Below are 16,347 nucleotides of genomic sequence, written 5' to 3' on the forward strand. Positions count from 1 at the left end.
TAGCCCCGCCCCCGCCGCCTCTCACCCTCCCTCGGATTGGCCCCCCGCGGTCCCGCCCACAGGCGCCGATTGGCCGCCGGAGCCGCCCGTTCGGAGGTAGTGACACAGGAGGCGGCGGCCCGGCCTGGTGCAGGGAGGGGGCGGCTGGGGCCGGTTACCGGGGAGACCGGCAGGTGAGGGGGGGTCCCCGCCGAGAACCCAGGAGTTCGGCCCGAGCCCCCCCCGCCCTGACCTTCCCCCCCCCCCCCCGAGGGGCGGCCCCGGGCTGGGGGGGCTGGTCCTGCTCCCCCCTGCTCTGACCTTCCCCCCCCCCCCGAGGGGCGGCCCCGGGCCGGGGGGGGGGCTGGTCCTGCTCCCCCCTGCTCTGACCTTCCCCCCCCCCCCCGAGGGGCGGCCCCGGGCCGGGGGGGCTGGTCCTGCTCCCCCCTGCTCTGACCTTCCCCCCCCCGAGGGGTGGCCCCGGGCCGGGGGGGCTGGTCCTGCTCCCCCCTGCTCTGACCTTCCCCCCCCCCGAGGGGCGGGCCCGGGCCGGGGGGGCTGGTCCTGCTCCCCCCTGCTCTGACCTTCCCCCCCCCGAGGGGCGGGCATGGGCCGGGGGGGCTGGTCCTGCTCCCCCCTGCTCTGACCTTCCCCCCCCCCGAGGGGTGGCCCCGGGCCGGGGGGGGGCTGGTCCTGCTCCCCCCCTGCTCTGACCTTCCCCCCCCCGAGGGGCGGCCCCGGGCTGGGGGGGGGGCTGGTCCTGCTCCCCCCCGCCCTGACCTTCCCCCCCCCCCGAGGGGCGGCCCCGGGCCGGGGGGGCTGGTCCTGCTCCCCCCTGCTCTGACCTTCCCCCCCCCCGAGGGGTGGCCCCGGGCCGGGGGGGGGCTGGTCCTGCTCCCCCCCCGCCCTGACCTTCCCCCCCCCCCGAGGGGCGGCCCCGGGCTGGGGGGGGGGCTGGTCCTGCTCCCCCCCGCCCTGACCTTCCCCCCCCCCCGAGGGGCGGCCCCGGGCCGGGGGGGCTGGTCCTGCTCCCCCCCGCCCTGACCTTCCCCCCCCCCGAGGGGCGGCCCCGGGCCGGGGGGGGGGGGCTGGTCCTGCTCCCCCCCTGCTCTGACCTTCCCCCCCCCCCGAGGGGCGGCCCCGGGCTGGGGGGGCTGGTCCTGCTCCCCTCTGCTCTGACCTTCCCCCTCCCGAGGGGTGGCCCCGGGCCGGGGGGGGCTGGTCCTGCTCCCACTCCCTCTGACCCTGCCTCCTCCCCGCAGGGCCCGGCGGGCCGGCGCCATGGCACACTTCGACACGGAGTACCAGCGCCTGGAGGCCTCCTACAGCGACTCGCCGCCGGGCGAGGAGGATCTGCTGGTGCACGTCCCCGAGGGCAGCAAATGTGAGTGGGGCCCGGGGCCTGGTCTCTGACACGCCCGGCGGGGCACCTCCCCTGGGTCAGGGCGAGGGGCAGAGCGGAACGCCCCCGTCTCCCAAGCCCTTCCGTGGGGCGGGGGATCCTCTCGATGCCCCTAGCTATTGGCCACTGCTGCAGGCCAGACGCCGGGTCTGATCCGGCGTGGGGACTCCTGTTCCTTGCCCTGTGTAAGCGCAGTAGCCGCCCTTTTGAGCCTGGGCCCCAGTCGGGGGCGACTGCGGGGCCCCAGCCCGCTCCGTGCCCTGGGTTGTGTCACGAGAATAACTAGCCAGTGGCAACCAACTGACCCCCCTCGCTGGGCAAACCACCACGTAGCGAGCCCCAGTCACCCCCTTTGCCTCCTCTCTCTCCTGCAGCTCCTTGGCATCACATAGAGAACCTGGACCTCTTCTTCTCTCGCATATCCTTGCTGCATGCCGGGGGGGGGGGGGGGTGGCTGCTCCAGCCCTAGCAGGATGGTCAGGCCAGCATCAGCTTGACACAGCTCGTCCATCTGGCACAGATCGGAGTTGGAATAGTCGGCGCACGTCCCGTCTCCTCTGGGTTGGGTTGCTCCCTGCCCTGTGGAGTCCAAACAGGCCAAGCAGAGGCGTTGCCACCCCTTCCCTTGTGGGAGAGGGTTGTAGGGGGACAGAAACGGGTCTCTCCAGCCCTTTGATGATGGCCTCCTGGCCATTCTTTGTCGCTCTGATTGTTAGGCTTTGGATATGTCTTTACCTCCCTCTGTGCTGGCCAGGTCCTGCCCTTGCAGACTTTAGAGAGGGCTCCGGGGGGGTGGTCTGTGACTGGAGTGTTCACAATCCCCTGCTGGGTGTGGTGGGGGGTTGGATTTCTGTGACAGGCTAGCATTACCCTCAGCCTGGGACAGGCATGGAGTCTGGACCCGCCAGCATTTTGTAGCTGAGCAGAGAGTACACTTGCTTGGCAGCCTCCGTCCTGACTGGTGGCTAGGGGGTGGCTTGGCATGGGAGAGGTTTTCTCTCGGCTGGTGGCCGGAGAGGAGGGGTTGCCAGGCTGTTCTCCTTGACTGCAGCTCCCACGTCTATAATCTGCATCAGAAGAACGGCTTCACCTGCATGCTGATTGGCGAGATCTTTGAGCTCATGTATGTCTGGAGTCCCCCTGCTCTGGGGGTGGGGATGCCGGGGAGGCAGCAGGTTCTCTCCATGCTCTTGTTGCCGTTGGGGTGAAGGGCCTTGTTCCCTTGGGCCCCAGCATTCCCGCTATCCCTGCACAGCCATGGCTGAGAGTTGGGTTTCAGGGGGTGAGGTGGGAGGTGGTCAGGCCACTCCCCTTTCAATCAGGACCTGTCTCCCTCTCTCCCCCCACTCTTTTTGGGCCATCTCCATCCCCAGGAATCTGTCCTCATCATGCCACGGACAGTGGGATGTAACCTAGTAGCCACTCCTGGCTGTGGTATATTAGGAGTTGGGGGCAGGAGGAGGGGAGTCCCTCTGAGCTGCCCTTCATGGCTGCTGCCTTTCCCACAGGCAGTTCATTTTCGTGGTGGCCTTCACCACCTTCCTCGTCAGCTGCGTTGACTACGACATCCTGTTTGCCAACAAGATGGTGAATCACAGCCAGCTCTCCAGCGAGCTTGTCAAGGTGACGCTGCCAGATGCCTTTCTGCCTCCCAGCATGTGCAGCGCAAGGTAAGGGCAGCAGCCACACCTCTGCCCCCAGTCCTGGCAGCCTGCCACCCTCCAAAGGCCATGTTAGTGCGAGCTCCCTCTTTGCCCATTTCCAGACGGGAGCTAAAGATCCAGTGGGAGTGGCCAAACCTTACCCATGGCAGCCCTTGCCCTCATCATCGGTAGAGGCATGTAGCCTGCCAAGATTGCAAGTCACTGGTTTGTCTTGGTCTGAGTGGCCAAGCTGCATTGTATTCTGGGTCATGTAATCGCCAGGAGATGCGTCTCTGGGTATGTGCTTAATGGCAGGGTTGCTGTGTGCTGTTACACAGCTGGTGCATCCCTCCCCAGCTGTGGCTACGTTCTGGTGGTGGGTGAAGCGATCTCTTGGCAGTGTGTATAGCTTGGGCTCCTGTGGGATGAGGCTCTGCTGTGGGGCATGCCTTCTAATTGCTTTCTATGACGAGATAACTGGCTCTGTGAATAAGGGGAAAGCGGTGGACGTGTTGTTCCTTGACTTTAGCAAAGCTTTTGACATGGTCTCCCACAGTATTCTTGCCAGCAAGTTAAAGAAGTATGGGCTGGATGAATGGACTATAAGGTGGATAGAAAGCTGGCTAGGTCATCGGACTCAACGGGTAGTGATCAATGGCTTCATGTCTAGTTGGCAGCCGGTATCAAGTGGAGTGCCCCAAGGGTCGGTCCTGGGGCTGGTTTTGTTCAATATCTTCATTAATGATCTGGAGGCTGGCTGTACTGACACTAAACTGGTAGATACGCTGGAGGGTAGGGACAGGATACAGAGGGACCTAGACAAATTAGAGGATTGGGCCAAAAGAAATCTGTTGAGGTTCAACAAGGACAAGGGCAGAGTCCTGCACTTAGGACGGAAGAATCCCATGCACTGCTACAGACTAGGGACCGAATGGCTCGGCAGCAGTTCTGCAGAAAAGGACCTAGGGGTGACAGTGGACGAGAAGCTGGATATGAGTCAGCAGTGTGCCCTTGTTGCCAAGAAGGCCAATGGCATTTTGGGATGTATATGTAGGGGCATTGCCAGCAGATGGAGGAACGTGATCGTTCCCCTCTATTCAGCATTGGTGAGGCCTCATCTGGAGTCCTGTGTCCAGTTTTGGGCCCCACACTACAAGAAGGATGTGGAAAAACTGGAAACCAGACTCCAGCGGAGGGCAACAAAAATGATTAGGGGTCTGGAACACATGACTTATGAGGAGAGGCTGAGGGAACTGGGACTGTTTAGTCTGTAGAAGAGAAGAATGAGGGGGGATTTGTTAGCTGCTTTCAACTACCTGAAAAGGGGCTCCAAAGAGGATGGATCTAGACTGTTCTCAGTGGTAGCAGATGACAGAACAAGGAGTAATGGTCTCAAGTTACAGTGGGGGAGGTTTAGGTTGGATATTAGGAAAAACTTTTTCACTGGGAGGATGGTGAAGCACTGGAATGGGTTGCCTAGGGAGGTGGTGGAATCTCCTTCCTTAGAGGTTTTTAAGGTCAGGCTTGACAAAGCCCTGGCTGGGATGATTTAGTTGGGGATTGATCCTGCTTTGAGCAGGGGATTGGAGTAGATGACCTCCTGAGGTCCCTTCCAACCTTGATATTCTATGATTCCATGCCAAAAGGGAAGCATTGCTGTGAATCTCTTCTCCCTTGCAGAATCCAGCAGAATGGATTTCTCATTTGCATCCTGGTGATAGCGGGGGTTTTCTGGATCCATCGACTCATCAAATTTATCTACAACATTTGCTGCTACTGGGAGATTCACTCCTTCTACATCAACGCTCTCAAAATCCCCATGGTGAGTGACCCTGGGGCTGGAGAAGTGGGCTGTTGTGGCTAAGCAGGGAGCTCCCGCTGCCTTCACCCCCTAGCTCAGGGTTGCCTTGCTGAAGCTGTAGGAGAGGGGTTCACCCACCCATTGCCCTCAAGGGTTTTGGTCTCTCCCTCTTTCGGACCTCCTTTGCAAGTTAAGTAATCCTGTGTATCTCCTTACAGCTTGTTTTCAGGCAAACCTGCCCCTGCACGCTGTGTGTGTCTGGGTGTGTCGTGGGACAGCTCTGTTCTGCTGACTATCTGCCAGCCAATCACTTTGCTTTATAACCTCTAGGCTTTTCTTTGCCACGCTCACAGCAGTGTCACAGCCTCAGAGGTGTAAAGCAGTTTATTCTCATGTCTTCCCCAGGAGGTGGGGCAGGATCTCTCTCCCCATGTACAGGTAGGGAAACTGAGGCATGGAGCAGCTAGGCGTTGCCCAAGGCCATGGGGGAGTCTGGCAGAGCTGGGTATTGAGCCCCAAGTCCCAGCCCAGGGTCTCCCTCAGAGAGAACTTGGATAAGTTGAGTAACAGCAGGATCCTTTACATTAATTTTTGCGAGGCTATGAGGAATAGGCTATGAGGCTTTACGTTAATTTTTAATTTTACGTTAATAGGCTTTGCGTTAATTTTTGCGAGGCTATGTGGAATAGGCAAGGGCCTGGGACTCGAACACCTGGGTTCTCCTCCCAGACAGCTGCAAGCTCCCCATGGGGCACTGGGCATGTCCCATCACTTCTCTGTCTGGGACGGGGGAAGCTATGAAGGGCTCGGAGCTCTCAGTGGGACGAGTGCCTCGGCGGGAACGGAGACATCGGCACGCCACCCTTTGCGTGCATGTGGCGATGACACGTGTAGTTCTCTAGCTCTTTCCTGCCAGCCCGGGTGGGGTGAATGAGGCTCCCCGCCCCCCCAAGGGCTGCGTTTATCCCTCACTGGGAACCCCAGAGCAGCACACAGCAAGCATCCTGCTGAGCAGGGTGCAGCATTGATGTGAGACGGAAACACCCAGCCTGCAGCACGGCCCGGGTCTGTGGCACGTTGGAGCAGTGCGTGCTGGGACCTGTAGTTTCTGTTGGCTGCTTTGTAGCGCTCCCCGTGCAGCACTTACCCTGCAGGCCCCTGTTGGTCTCCCCCAGGTTCTAACACTGCCTCCTCTCCTCCCGGCCAGTCCAACCTGCCCTATTACACCTGGCAGGAGGTGCAGGCTCGCATTGTGCAGATCCAGAAGGAGCATCAGATCTGCATCCACAAGAAGGAGCTGACAGAGCTGGACATCTACCACCGCATCTTGCGTTTCAAGAACTACATGGTGGCCATGGTGAACAAGTCGCTGCTGCCCATCCGCTTCCACCTGCCCGGGCTGGGCGACACCATCTTCTACACCCGCGGCCTCAAGTACAACTTTGAGCTCATCTTCTTCTGGGGGCCCGGCTCGCTCTTTGAGAACGAGTGGAGCCTCAAGGCGGAGTACAAGCGGGGCGGCAACCGCCTGGAGCTGGCTGACAAGCTGAGCGCCCGCATCCTCTGGATCGGCATCGCCAACTTCATCCTCTGCCCCCTCATCCTCATCTGGCAGATCCTCTATGCCTTCTTCAGCTACACCGAGATCCTGAAGCGGGAGCCGGGCAGCCTGGGTGCCCGCTGCTGGTCGCTCTACGGCCGCTGTTACCTGCGCCACTTCAACGAGCTGGATCACGAGCTGCACTCGCGCCTCAGCAAGGGGTACAAGCCAGCCTCCAAGTACATGAACTGCTTCATCTCTCCCCTGCTCACCATCGTGGCCAAGAACGTGGCCTTCTTCGCCGGCTCCATCCTGGCCGTGCTCATCGCTCTCACCATCTACGACGAGGACGTGCTGGCCGTGGAGCACGTCCTCACCACCGTCACCCTGCTGGGTGTGGGCGTCACCATCTGCAGGTGAGACGGGCCGGCGCCGCCCGCCTGCCCTGGGGGGAAGGGGGAGGCCCTCTGCTCCCAGCCCCCCGGAGGCTGCAGATCTGTCCTGGGCCACAAGTGAAGATAAGTCTGCTTAGGGAGGCCCAGGCCTGGAAATGGGGAGCAGTGGGTCAGGCCAGGAGTGAGAGGCACTGGCAAAAATCTTTTGGGGGGGGAGAAGAAGAGGCTGGGGCCAAAATCCTGGTGGGGGAGGGAGGGTTGCATATCAGGACTGAGGGGCTTTGGCAGAGCTAGTGTGGGGCCCGTCTGGGGTGGCAGGGGGCTGCAGGCCGGGACTGAGGGGCACTGGCAGGGCTGGGAGTGAGCAGAGCTGGAGTAGCAGGAGGCTGCAGGTTAGGGCTGGGGTAGCTGGGGGTTGCGGATCGGGACTGAGGGGCACCAGCAGGGCTGTTGGAGAAGCTCTCGCAGCCCTTCTCTAGGCGTGCTCTCCCCCCAGCATGAGACTCCAGGCTGGGGTTCTCTGGGAAGTGCTGCCCTTCCTATCCTTGTCCTGCTCCCCCTATAGGTCCTTCATCCCCGACCAGCACCTGGTGTTCTGCCCAGAGCAGCTGCTGCGGGTGATCCTGGCACACATCCACTATATGCCTGACCACTGGCAGGCCAACGCCCACCGCTACGAGACCCGGGACGAGTTTTCTCAGCTCTTCCAGTACAAAGCGGTGAGCCCGGCCGCTCTGGCTAGCTCGGAACCGGGGCGGGATTGGACTGGCTCCGGCGCTCAGCTAGGGGCACTCGCAGCGCCCGGGGGGGCAGGGCTGGGGTCTCTGACACACGGGTGCCACCTCAGGGCCACTGTATGTCGGGCTGTGATGCCCAGAGAGAGGCTGGTGCATGCGAAGGGGCGGGGCTGGGGCTGGGGCCGTGGGCCGTGTGTGTGATGGCTCAGCAGCTCCTGTGTGGTTCCCCAGAGCAAGGGACGTGGGTGCGTGGGTGGGGGACCATTGGTCAGCTCGGGGCAGAACACTGCGGGGGTGATGCTGACGTGGGGCTGCTGTTCCAGGAACGTTCCCTGGGCGGCTCCTCACAGTCACCGTGCAGCAGCCCCCTCGGCCTGCCCGGGCTGCTCTTGTCGCTGCCTGCTGAGCACCCACCTCTCCCTTCCCAGGTGTTCATCCTGGAGGAGCTGCTGAGTCCCATCGTTACCCCCTTGATCCTCATCTTCTGCCTGCGGCCCAAGTCCCTGGAGATCATTGACTTCTTCCGGAACTTCACCGTGGAGGTGGTGGGTGTGGGCGACACCTGCTCCTTCGCACAGATGGACGTGCGCCAGCATGGGCACCCGGCGGTAGGGCCTGCCTGCAGCATGGCATCTGCTGGCGCGTTCCCTTCCCCCTCCCCCTGCACATGGGGGGTCCTGCCTGTGGCTGGAACCGAGGCGTGGGCTGACATCACCCATGGAGTTCTGCCAAGCAGCCTGTAGTGAGAGAGATCTTACACGCTGCACCTCTGCAGCGGCTGCCAGCCCCAGAATACTTGAGGCCAGGCTGCGCCAATCAAGCTGAAGCGTTGCATGGTGGGACCTGTAGTCTCAGTGGGCTGTGTTGTTGCAATCTCATATCTAACATCCGGGCACGCTCTGTGGGGTGCCCTGTCCCTTGGGTGCATGAGCCCAGCTGGCCAGGTGAGGGCTCGTGCCCTGGAGTGGGGGCCCGTGATGCTGCCCCTTGGCCTTGGAAGGCCCTGGAGCTGGGCGTGCTTGGCTATGGTGCGCTTCTCCTCCAGCGAGCCGTGTCCCAGCATCTGCGTGAGGCCAAGCTGCAGCTGCTGCGGGGGTTCCTGGTTTTGTGCGTTGATGGGTTTTGTGCAGCCTGGCCCTTTGGGGCTCCCCAGGCCCCCCGGTGGGTGTATAGCAGGCCCTGGGCGGGTCCAAGGCTGGGTGTGGAGTGGACCCCTCACCCCACCTGTGTGCTTTGCAGTGGATGTCAGCGGGAAAGACCGAGGCCTCCATCTACCAGCAGGCCGAGGATGGCAAGACTGAGCTGTCCCTCATGCACTTCGCCATCACCAACCCCAAGTGGCAGCCGCCCCGTGAGAGCACGGCCTTCATCGGCTTCCTCAAGGAGCGCGTGCTGCGCGACAGCAGCATGGCGCTGGCCCAGCAGGCCGTGCTGCCTGACAACGCCCTCTTCACCTCCATCCAGTCCCTGCAGTCAGAGTCCGAGGTGCCCCAGCTGCGGCGGTCGTGCGTGGGCGGGAGAGGAAGGGCTCTGGTGCTCCAAGGCTGCCTGGAGGGCAGGGGTCTTGCAGTTGCCCAGCATTGTCTAGCTAGCCCAGTGGGGCTGGCTCAGGTGGCCGGTGCAGTGAGTTTCCTGGGTCTGAACTGGGGTTGGGTTTCCAGGGAGGGCTGGGCCCATCTCCGAGGGTGTCAGCATGTTCTGGCCTGTGATCAGGCAGGAGGGGCTGCCTTGGAGGGTGAGGTGTTCTGGGGTTCTGCCCGGCAGCATGGGGGGCTATAGAATCTGGAGTGCCCCAGGGAGCTGGGTTGGGGAGGGGCCCTGTCCTGGTGGCTGCCTGTCCAGGGTTGTGACTCCCCCACTTCTCCCTGCAGCCTCACAGCCTGATTGCCAACGTGATCGCGGGCTCCTCGGCCCTGGGGTACGCAAGCCACGAGCTGCAGGCCTCCCGCCAGCTCTCCGAGGTGGCTTCTGCCCTGCGCTCCTTCTCCCCACTGCAGTCAGCCCAGCAAAGTCACAGCGGCTTCCAGACGTCCGGGTCCCATGTGGAGGGGGCACCGCCCCGGGCCCACAGCACCATGACGGCTTCCGGGTAAGAGTCTGCTGAGCTGCGCCAGGCACCTACTCAGTGATCAGAGACCTTGCGAAGCCCAGGCCCTGCTCTTGAGGTGCTGGGTGCCCCTCGTGTGCCTGAGATCGAAGGGATTGCTCCTCTGGGCCCATGCTGCCCCTGGGCACTGCCGGGAGCAGCTCACAGCGCCTCCTGCTGGCACACTCTGCGACGTGCCTGGGGATGAGTCCCTGAAGGGGCGGGGAAACTGGGCTGCTCTGAGCCCTCCCCTGCAATGGAGCAGGTTACACAGATGACTAGAACAGGAATTGCCCCGAGGGCTGGCTCCTTAAGTGACTGCTCCACCCCAGGAGGGGGTGCTGGAGCACTCCTGACCCCCTGCAATGGGACACTGCCGCAGCCTCGGACACTGGCTGTCAGTCCCCTGCTTTGGGATCTGTGGCCCTTGGGGGGTGCCTGTGTTGGGGCTGGACCCCACTGAGCGAAGCCTACATGTCTGGGCAGAGGGGGCCCTTTCTGAACGGTGCAGGGAGCGGGTGAGGTGGCACCGTGGGACACCCCGTAGCCCAGCAGTGCAGTGGGGCTGGACAGGGGCACATCCCCGATCGGCTCGAGAAGGGCTGTGCTGGAGCCCATGGGCCTGCTAGGGCCTCGGCCCTGGGCAGCAGACCCCCCCGCCCCCCCAGCCCTTCTCTGTGTCCCGGCTGCAGCACAGATGCCAGAAGAGCGAGCTCAGGGAGCAGTGCCTGGGAGGCCCAGCTACAGAGCCTGATCCTGTCGGAATACGCCTCCACGGAGATGAGCCTCCATGCGCTCCACATGCATGAGGTGAGCGGCCTGTGCCCCAGGCCAGGGCTCAGACACCGGGGGCCGGGGCGGGAGAGGGCAGCTCGCGTGGGGGTCTGCCTGCCGAGGCAGGCTCGCAGCACGGGGGGTGCAGGGCGGCCTGACAGCTGGAGAGAGGTGTGCTGTACCTGAGGGTAAGGGAGGCCCTGCAGAGACAGCCAGGCACATATCCTTCTCTGCGGTGCTCCCCGGCGCTGGCTGGCTCTGCAGGGCCCCACGTGCCACCCCGGAGCGCGGGAGAGCGAGGGCTAGTGCAGAACGGCCCCCATCCTGCACTGGAGTCGCAGAGGGAGCGGTGGGACCTGGCAGCGCAGGGGGAGGGGGAAGGAGCCAGCACCACTGTGGGGCTGCCGCGGCGGCGGGGCCGCTTCACCCTGAGCTCCTGTGGGCTGGATGTGGGGTGGGGCCGTGGCTCTGCCCCCCCCGCTTGCCTGACCCGCCCTGTCGTGTTGTGTGCAGTTACACAAGCAGCACACCCAGAGCGAGCCCGAGCGGCACGTCTGGCACCGGCGGGAGAGCGACGAGAGCGGGGAGAGTGCCCCGGAGGAGCCGGATGTGCAGAAGGGCGCCCCCGCCGCCATCCCCCGCTCTGCCAGCTACCCCTTCTCCTCGCCGCGCCAGGCTGTGGAGGAGTCGGCCACCCTGCAGACGGGCTTCCAGCGCCGGTACGGCGGCATCACAGGTACGTGCTGGGGCCGCTGGGCGCCACGGCTGGGGCGGCCTCGTGCTGTGGGACCCCCCTCCAGACAGGTCCCCCACTCCAGGCGGAGCCTGGGAACCTCTCAGCATATTCCCTGGCCAGTTCGGAACGTGCCGTGGGACCACGCGCTGGCTTGTCATCGTTGGGGCGTTGGGTCATTGTTTAAATGCCAGCGAAGTGTTGGAGATTCCCCTCCCCTCCCCCCCCACGTGCCAGGAGATCAGCTGGGGCTGGTGGCTGGCAGGTGCCACTGCGTGGGAGCCCTGCTTATCCCTGGCTGGCAGTGTGTGTGTTGAGGAGAGTGCCATGGGCTCCTGCCGTGATGTTCCTATGTCACCCTGCGTGCTTTGGGGAGGAGCCTCTACCGGGGAGCTGTTGGCTCCCACCCAGTAACAGCCCCTCCCTCACTCGGGGGGTTGGAGAGATTGGCGTAGAGCCCCCGGACTGGTGTCCTGCTGGCACCAGAGCCTGTCTCACCCGCATCTACACGTTCTGCTGACTCTTCTGTGCCCATGCCGCAGATCCAGGCACAGTGCACAGAGCCCCTTCGCACTTCTCCCGCCTGCCTCTCGGGGGCTGGGCTGAGGACGGACAGTCGGTGCGACACCCGGAGCCGGTTCCAGAGGAGAGCTCAGAGGATGAGCTTCCGCCTCAGATACACAAGGTACAGCCCAGGTGCCCGCCCTGTGCCCGGCTCTGCTGGGGGGGGAGTGGTGTGTGCAGGGCATTGCTTACCCGGGTAGTGAATGCTGCCCTGACTGGGTGGGGCTGGGACTGCTGGCAGGCCGGTGGCGGTAACTCTCTCCCCAGGAGAAATTAAAAAGACGGGGACTTTTCAGCCTGAAAAAGAGCCAGCTAAGGGTAGCTCTGGTAGAGGTCTATAAGATCGTGACTGGTGTGAAGAAGGTGAATAGGGCAGTGTTGTTTACCCCTTCCCATAACACTAGAGCCAGGGGTCACCCAGTGACATTAACAGGCAGCAGATTTAAAACAAACAGAAGGAAGTATTTCTTCACACAACACACAGACAACCTGTGGAACTTCTTGCCAGGGGATGTTGTGAAGGCCAAAAGTATAACTGGGTTCAAAAAAGAACTAGATAAGTTCCTGGAGAATAGGTCCAGCAATGGCTACTAGCCAGGTTACTAGCCTGCTCTGGGTGTCCCTAAACCTCTGACTGCTAGAAGCTGGGAATGGGTGACAGGCTGGATCATTCGATAATTGCTGAGTTCTGTTCATTCCCTCTGAAGCACCTGGCCCCGGCCCCTGTCAGAGGCAGAGCGCAGGGCTGGATGGCCACTGGCCTGACCCAGCATGACTCTCTCCTCCAGGTGTAGCTCTGGGGGCTGAGGATCGCATGGGACTCTGGACTCTGGAGCAGCCTGGGCAGCAGGACCTGGGTCCCGACCCCCTCGCCTGTCCCCCAGAGGTGGGGCAGGCAGAGGTGCCTAGCGCTGGCGTTCATGCCCAAGGGACAGAACCACCACGTCAGCGCCTTGCAGTGGAAGCTTCTGTACAGACGTGTGTCAAGCCAACGTCACTCTGACTCGCGTTGGGTGAATGCGTGTGTGAGTACATACGTGTGTCCGTGTCCGCATATGTGTTGTCCGTGTGGGAGGGAATCGGCGAGAGCTGCACGGAGCACCGCAGAGCCTGCGAGAGGCCAGCGACCCACAGCTGGCAGGGGGAGCTCCGAGTTCCGGCTGCCGGCAGGAGAGGCTACGGTGGAGTCCCTGAGCAGAGCCAGCAACGCCTCTTCCACAGTCCAAATAAAGACCCACTTCAAGCTGCAGCCGGCCCGGCCCAGCCCAGGTTCCCGCGGGGGGAGGGACGCATCTGAATCTATTTTTGTAAGAAGGGTGGAGAGTTGGTTTTCCCCGAGGCCGAGCGGGCTGGAATCTGACCCCTGCTGGGAGAGAGACTGGCTCAGGCTTTACAAGGCCGCGCCCCCCCCAAAGCCCATGCAGCTGCGTGTGTTCTGGCCCCGAGCTGTCCTGTCTGTGGTGCAGGGGGCGTCAGGGCTCCTGGCTCAGTGCTCCCCCCAAGTGATCCCACGCCCCATTTGCTGCTATTGTCCGTGAGTCAAGGTGGCTGAACTCCTCTAGCCTCAGAGCGCAGACAGCCTGGCCAGCAGCAAAGTGAACCCCCCGCGCTGCCCCTCCAGCATGCCAAAGCCCTGCTGTCTCGGGGCTAGAGGGGAGCTCCATCTCCAGGGCCTCTCTGCTGAACCTGCCGGCCAGCGGGCTGCTTCTCGTACTGGCCCTGGCCCTCTGGGAACTACACCGAGCCCCCCTCCAGCAGCCTCCAGGGTGGGGAGAGGCACACTCCTCTGCCTCGGCCCCCTCAGTCAACACTAACCTAGCAAGTCAAAGGAAAGAATCAGGTGACTAAAGTAGCTTTGCCCCCCCCTTTTCCCCCCTCCCTGGTGCTATGGGGAAGCCCAGCCCAAGGGGAAGTCTGGCCTGGGCCCCTATCATCTGACAGGACCCCTTGCTGGTTAGCTGGGCCCACACTGTGCCTCTGAATGGTCCCTTGGCCAGGATCACTTCCCCTCAGCAGGGTCCTGTTGCAGTGCCAAACGGTGGCTCCCATCCTGCTGCCAGGGGATCTCCTCTGGGCTGTCTCAGCTTTTCAGCTAGTCCCCCCTGGCCCCGAGAGACCCTGAGCCCACGGGGCACCTCCAGTTCCACCTCCCCTTCCCTGACTCGGAGCCGGGAGCCTCTGCCCAGCTCACTCGGCCTTCAGGTTCAGGGGAGGCTCTGCTACACCTGGTCTGTCTGCCCAGTGTGGCCATCGCTGTGATTCCAGGGCTGCTCTCCGGCCCCAGGTCCTGCTGGTGCCCTCCCGGCTGGTGGCCCTGCAGACGCTATCCCAAGCTGGAGCTGACTGCGGGAGCCGGCAGGCACCAGGCATCCAGTCTCCATGGCAGACCTGGGGCCAGGGGGCAGAGGCAAACCAGACCCCCCCCACCATAGGTGGCCGGTGGGGGTGGGGGGGCTGTGCTGCTGCCTCCCTGCATGACCTCAGAGGTCCAGGGAACCCCCCCTCCCAACTACTGGAGTTCATTATAAATTATTAGCACAGGGGCGGCCAATCATGGCACGGGGCGGGGGAGGCTTCAGCCAATCAGAGTACAGCTCTCCTAGGTTTTCTGAGTGACAGCGGCAGCTCCCGGCTGATTGCTAACCCCTTCTCCCTGCACCCACAGCTGACAATCGCCCGCATGGCCCCCCCAGCCCCGCTCCTTCGGCCCCAGCCCAGGGGCGCCCTGCTCCCCCAGCGCTGACCCCTCCTAAGAGCCCAACCGCTGCGCTCCCTGCCCGAGCCAGGGCTCGGGCTCGGCCCCCTGGTGCTCTGCACTGTACCGCTGAGGGGCAGGACTCCTGGGTTCTCTCCCCAGCTCTGCCACTGGCCTGCTGTGTGATGTTGGGGCGGATCACTTGGCTGACTCTGTAAAGCAGGGCTGAGGAGGCTCCCCTGCGGCCCGGGCTGCTCTGGCATCCTGCCTGTCGGGCAGAGCACTGACTTCCGGCCGTGGGGGGGCTCTGCTGCCTGTTCCTTCAATACCCCCACCCGGTACCTCTGACGGGGCTTGGGACCCCCTGCCTCTCTGTGGTGCAAGCCCTGAGCTTTACTAGCCCAGCGTACTGGTGCTTTACAGGTTTGATGAGGGACAAGGTGCTTCAGTGGCCTTTGAAACAGGGCAAGTCTCCAGCACACCATTGCCAGGCCGGCCCCTCTCTGCCCTGGGGCCTAGACCAGACAGACCTCAGGCTCCCGGCCGGGTATGGACCCCTTCACAGCAGGGAACGCTCTCCCTCGGCCAGGCATGGCCAGAGCGCAGCCTGCAGCGGACTGCCAGTGTGGCCCTGGCAGGGGCTGTGCACTCTGGGAAATGTAGTTTCCATGGGTCGCACCCCCGCATTAGTGGCTGCCCTCGGTCCTGCTCTGTACATACTAGCTGGGCAGAGCTTGTCCCCCCCGCCGATGCGCTCAGCCCAGAGTGCCTGTTCTTAGAGCATCTCCAAGCCTGAGCTGCAGCCTCCCCCAGGAGAGCTCTGTGCCCCAGGGACGGCTGGGCCTTTCTGAAGGGGGCTGGCAGCTGCGGCTCCTAGAGGCGGGGGCAGGGAGGCAAGGCCTGGAGCAGCCGGAGAACCTTGCCATGTGCTGTGCTTGTATCTGTCCGTCTCCTGTGTGCCCGTGTGCATGGCAAGTTGCCCCCCCCACCCCCCGTTCCACTTGTGACCCCAGCGGGGGGTGTGCGGGCGCGGAGCTCTTTGGGAATGTGCTGGCTAGACAAGCTCGCGCCCCTCGCTGTAGAGCCATTTAATAAAGAGGGGGCATTTCGTTCACGCCGGTGTCTGGGCCTGTGTTAAAGGGGAAGCTGCTCACCCTGTGTCCTGGGAATCCAGCCGGGGTGCTCATGGGGTGTTTGCCCCCAGCGCTGGAGCCCTGATCAAGCCCTGTGTGCCCCTGCAGGAACGGCCGAGAGCTGCAGCAACAGGGAGCAAAGGGTGGCTCTGACCTGCTGCCCTGGCCGGAAGAGCTAGAAACCCTGGCCCAGTCTGTGCCCTGGAGCCCAGCTTGGCTGCGGCCTGTCTCATTCTCTCAGCCTGCTGCTTAGGGAAGGTCAGCAGGGCCTGGCTCGCCGCTGGCCCTGGGCCAGGCCAGACCACTTCCTGGGGCCCAACCAGTGCTCCTTACGCAGGCTGAGGCTGCTCTGCCAGGCAATTAAAACTGCAGCCCCCTCCCTCTTCCACTCCCTGACAGCCTAGGCGTGCCCTAGTCCCTGCCAGGACACAAGCCCAGCCTGGATCATAGCACCTGCAGGGAGGAGCACTGCTGTGGGAAGGGGAGGGGGAAGGGCAGCCTCAGGGAGGCCATGTGGGGAAGGGAAGCCTGGCCCAGCCCAGCTTGGAGGCTCAAGGTACTGGGCTGGGCGCACTGGAAGTGGGTGCAGGGCACAACGGTCCCACTGAGGTGATGGGAGCCGCTCCCAGGAGGCTCTTGGGAACCTGGGTACTCGGGAGAGGCCTGTTAGCACCTTCCTCACAGGCTGGCTGAGCTGGGTCCAGTGCGAGTCAGTGGGGCGGGGGTGGGGGGGCTGCCGCTGGACTCCTGCAAAGGCCTGGCCTGGCGGAGGTGCTCTCAAGTAGGTTGTTTTCTCGTTGGTCGAGCCAGCTGCTCTTGGAGGCAGAGATCTGTGTACCAGCAGCCTCCCTTCCCTTGGGAAGCA

The 16,347-nt window shown here is 63.3% G+C and overlaps 1 protein-coding gene across 4 annotated transcripts; it reads left to right on the top strand.

The window, feature by feature from the left end:
• The first annotated feature begins 59 nt into the window (after positions 1–59).
• ATG9A (autophagy related 9A) lies at positions 60–15,463 on the top strand. 4 transcript variants are annotated; one of them, XM_084643690.1, is made up of 15 exons: positions 60–96; positions 1,242–1,363; positions 1,756–1,798; positions 2,439–2,504; positions 2,890–3,051; positions 4,705–4,846; positions 6,033–6,781; positions 7,326–7,479; positions 7,926–8,105; positions 8,737–8,982; positions 9,369–9,586; positions 10,276–10,393; positions 10,871–11,093; positions 11,633–11,775; positions 12,443–15,463. In XM_084643690.1, the coding sequence occupies exons 2-15, from the start codon at positions 1,261–1,263 to the stop codon at positions 12,446–12,448; spliced, it is 2,553 nt and encodes an 850-aa protein (XP_084499816.1). In that variant the 5' UTR covers positions 60–96; positions 1,242–1,260; the 3' UTR covers positions 12,449–15,463. The 4 variants fall into 4 exon arrangements, with proteins under 4 accessions (XP_084499816.1, XP_084499815.1, XP_084499817.1 ...); XM_084643689.1 differs by lacking the exon at positions 60–96 and adding an exon at positions 106–173; XM_084643691.1 differs by lacking the exon at positions 60–96 and adding an exon at positions 106–173 and having other exon boundaries at positions 6,060–6,781.
• Positions 15,464–16,347: the final 884 nt, after the last annotated feature.

This window comes from Lepidochelys olivacea, assembly GCF_965140295.1.
Source record: "Lepidochelys olivacea isolate rLepOli2 genome assembly, chromosome: 11".
NCBI lineage: Eukaryota > Metazoa > Chordata > Testudines > Cheloniidae > Lepidochelys > Lepidochelys olivacea.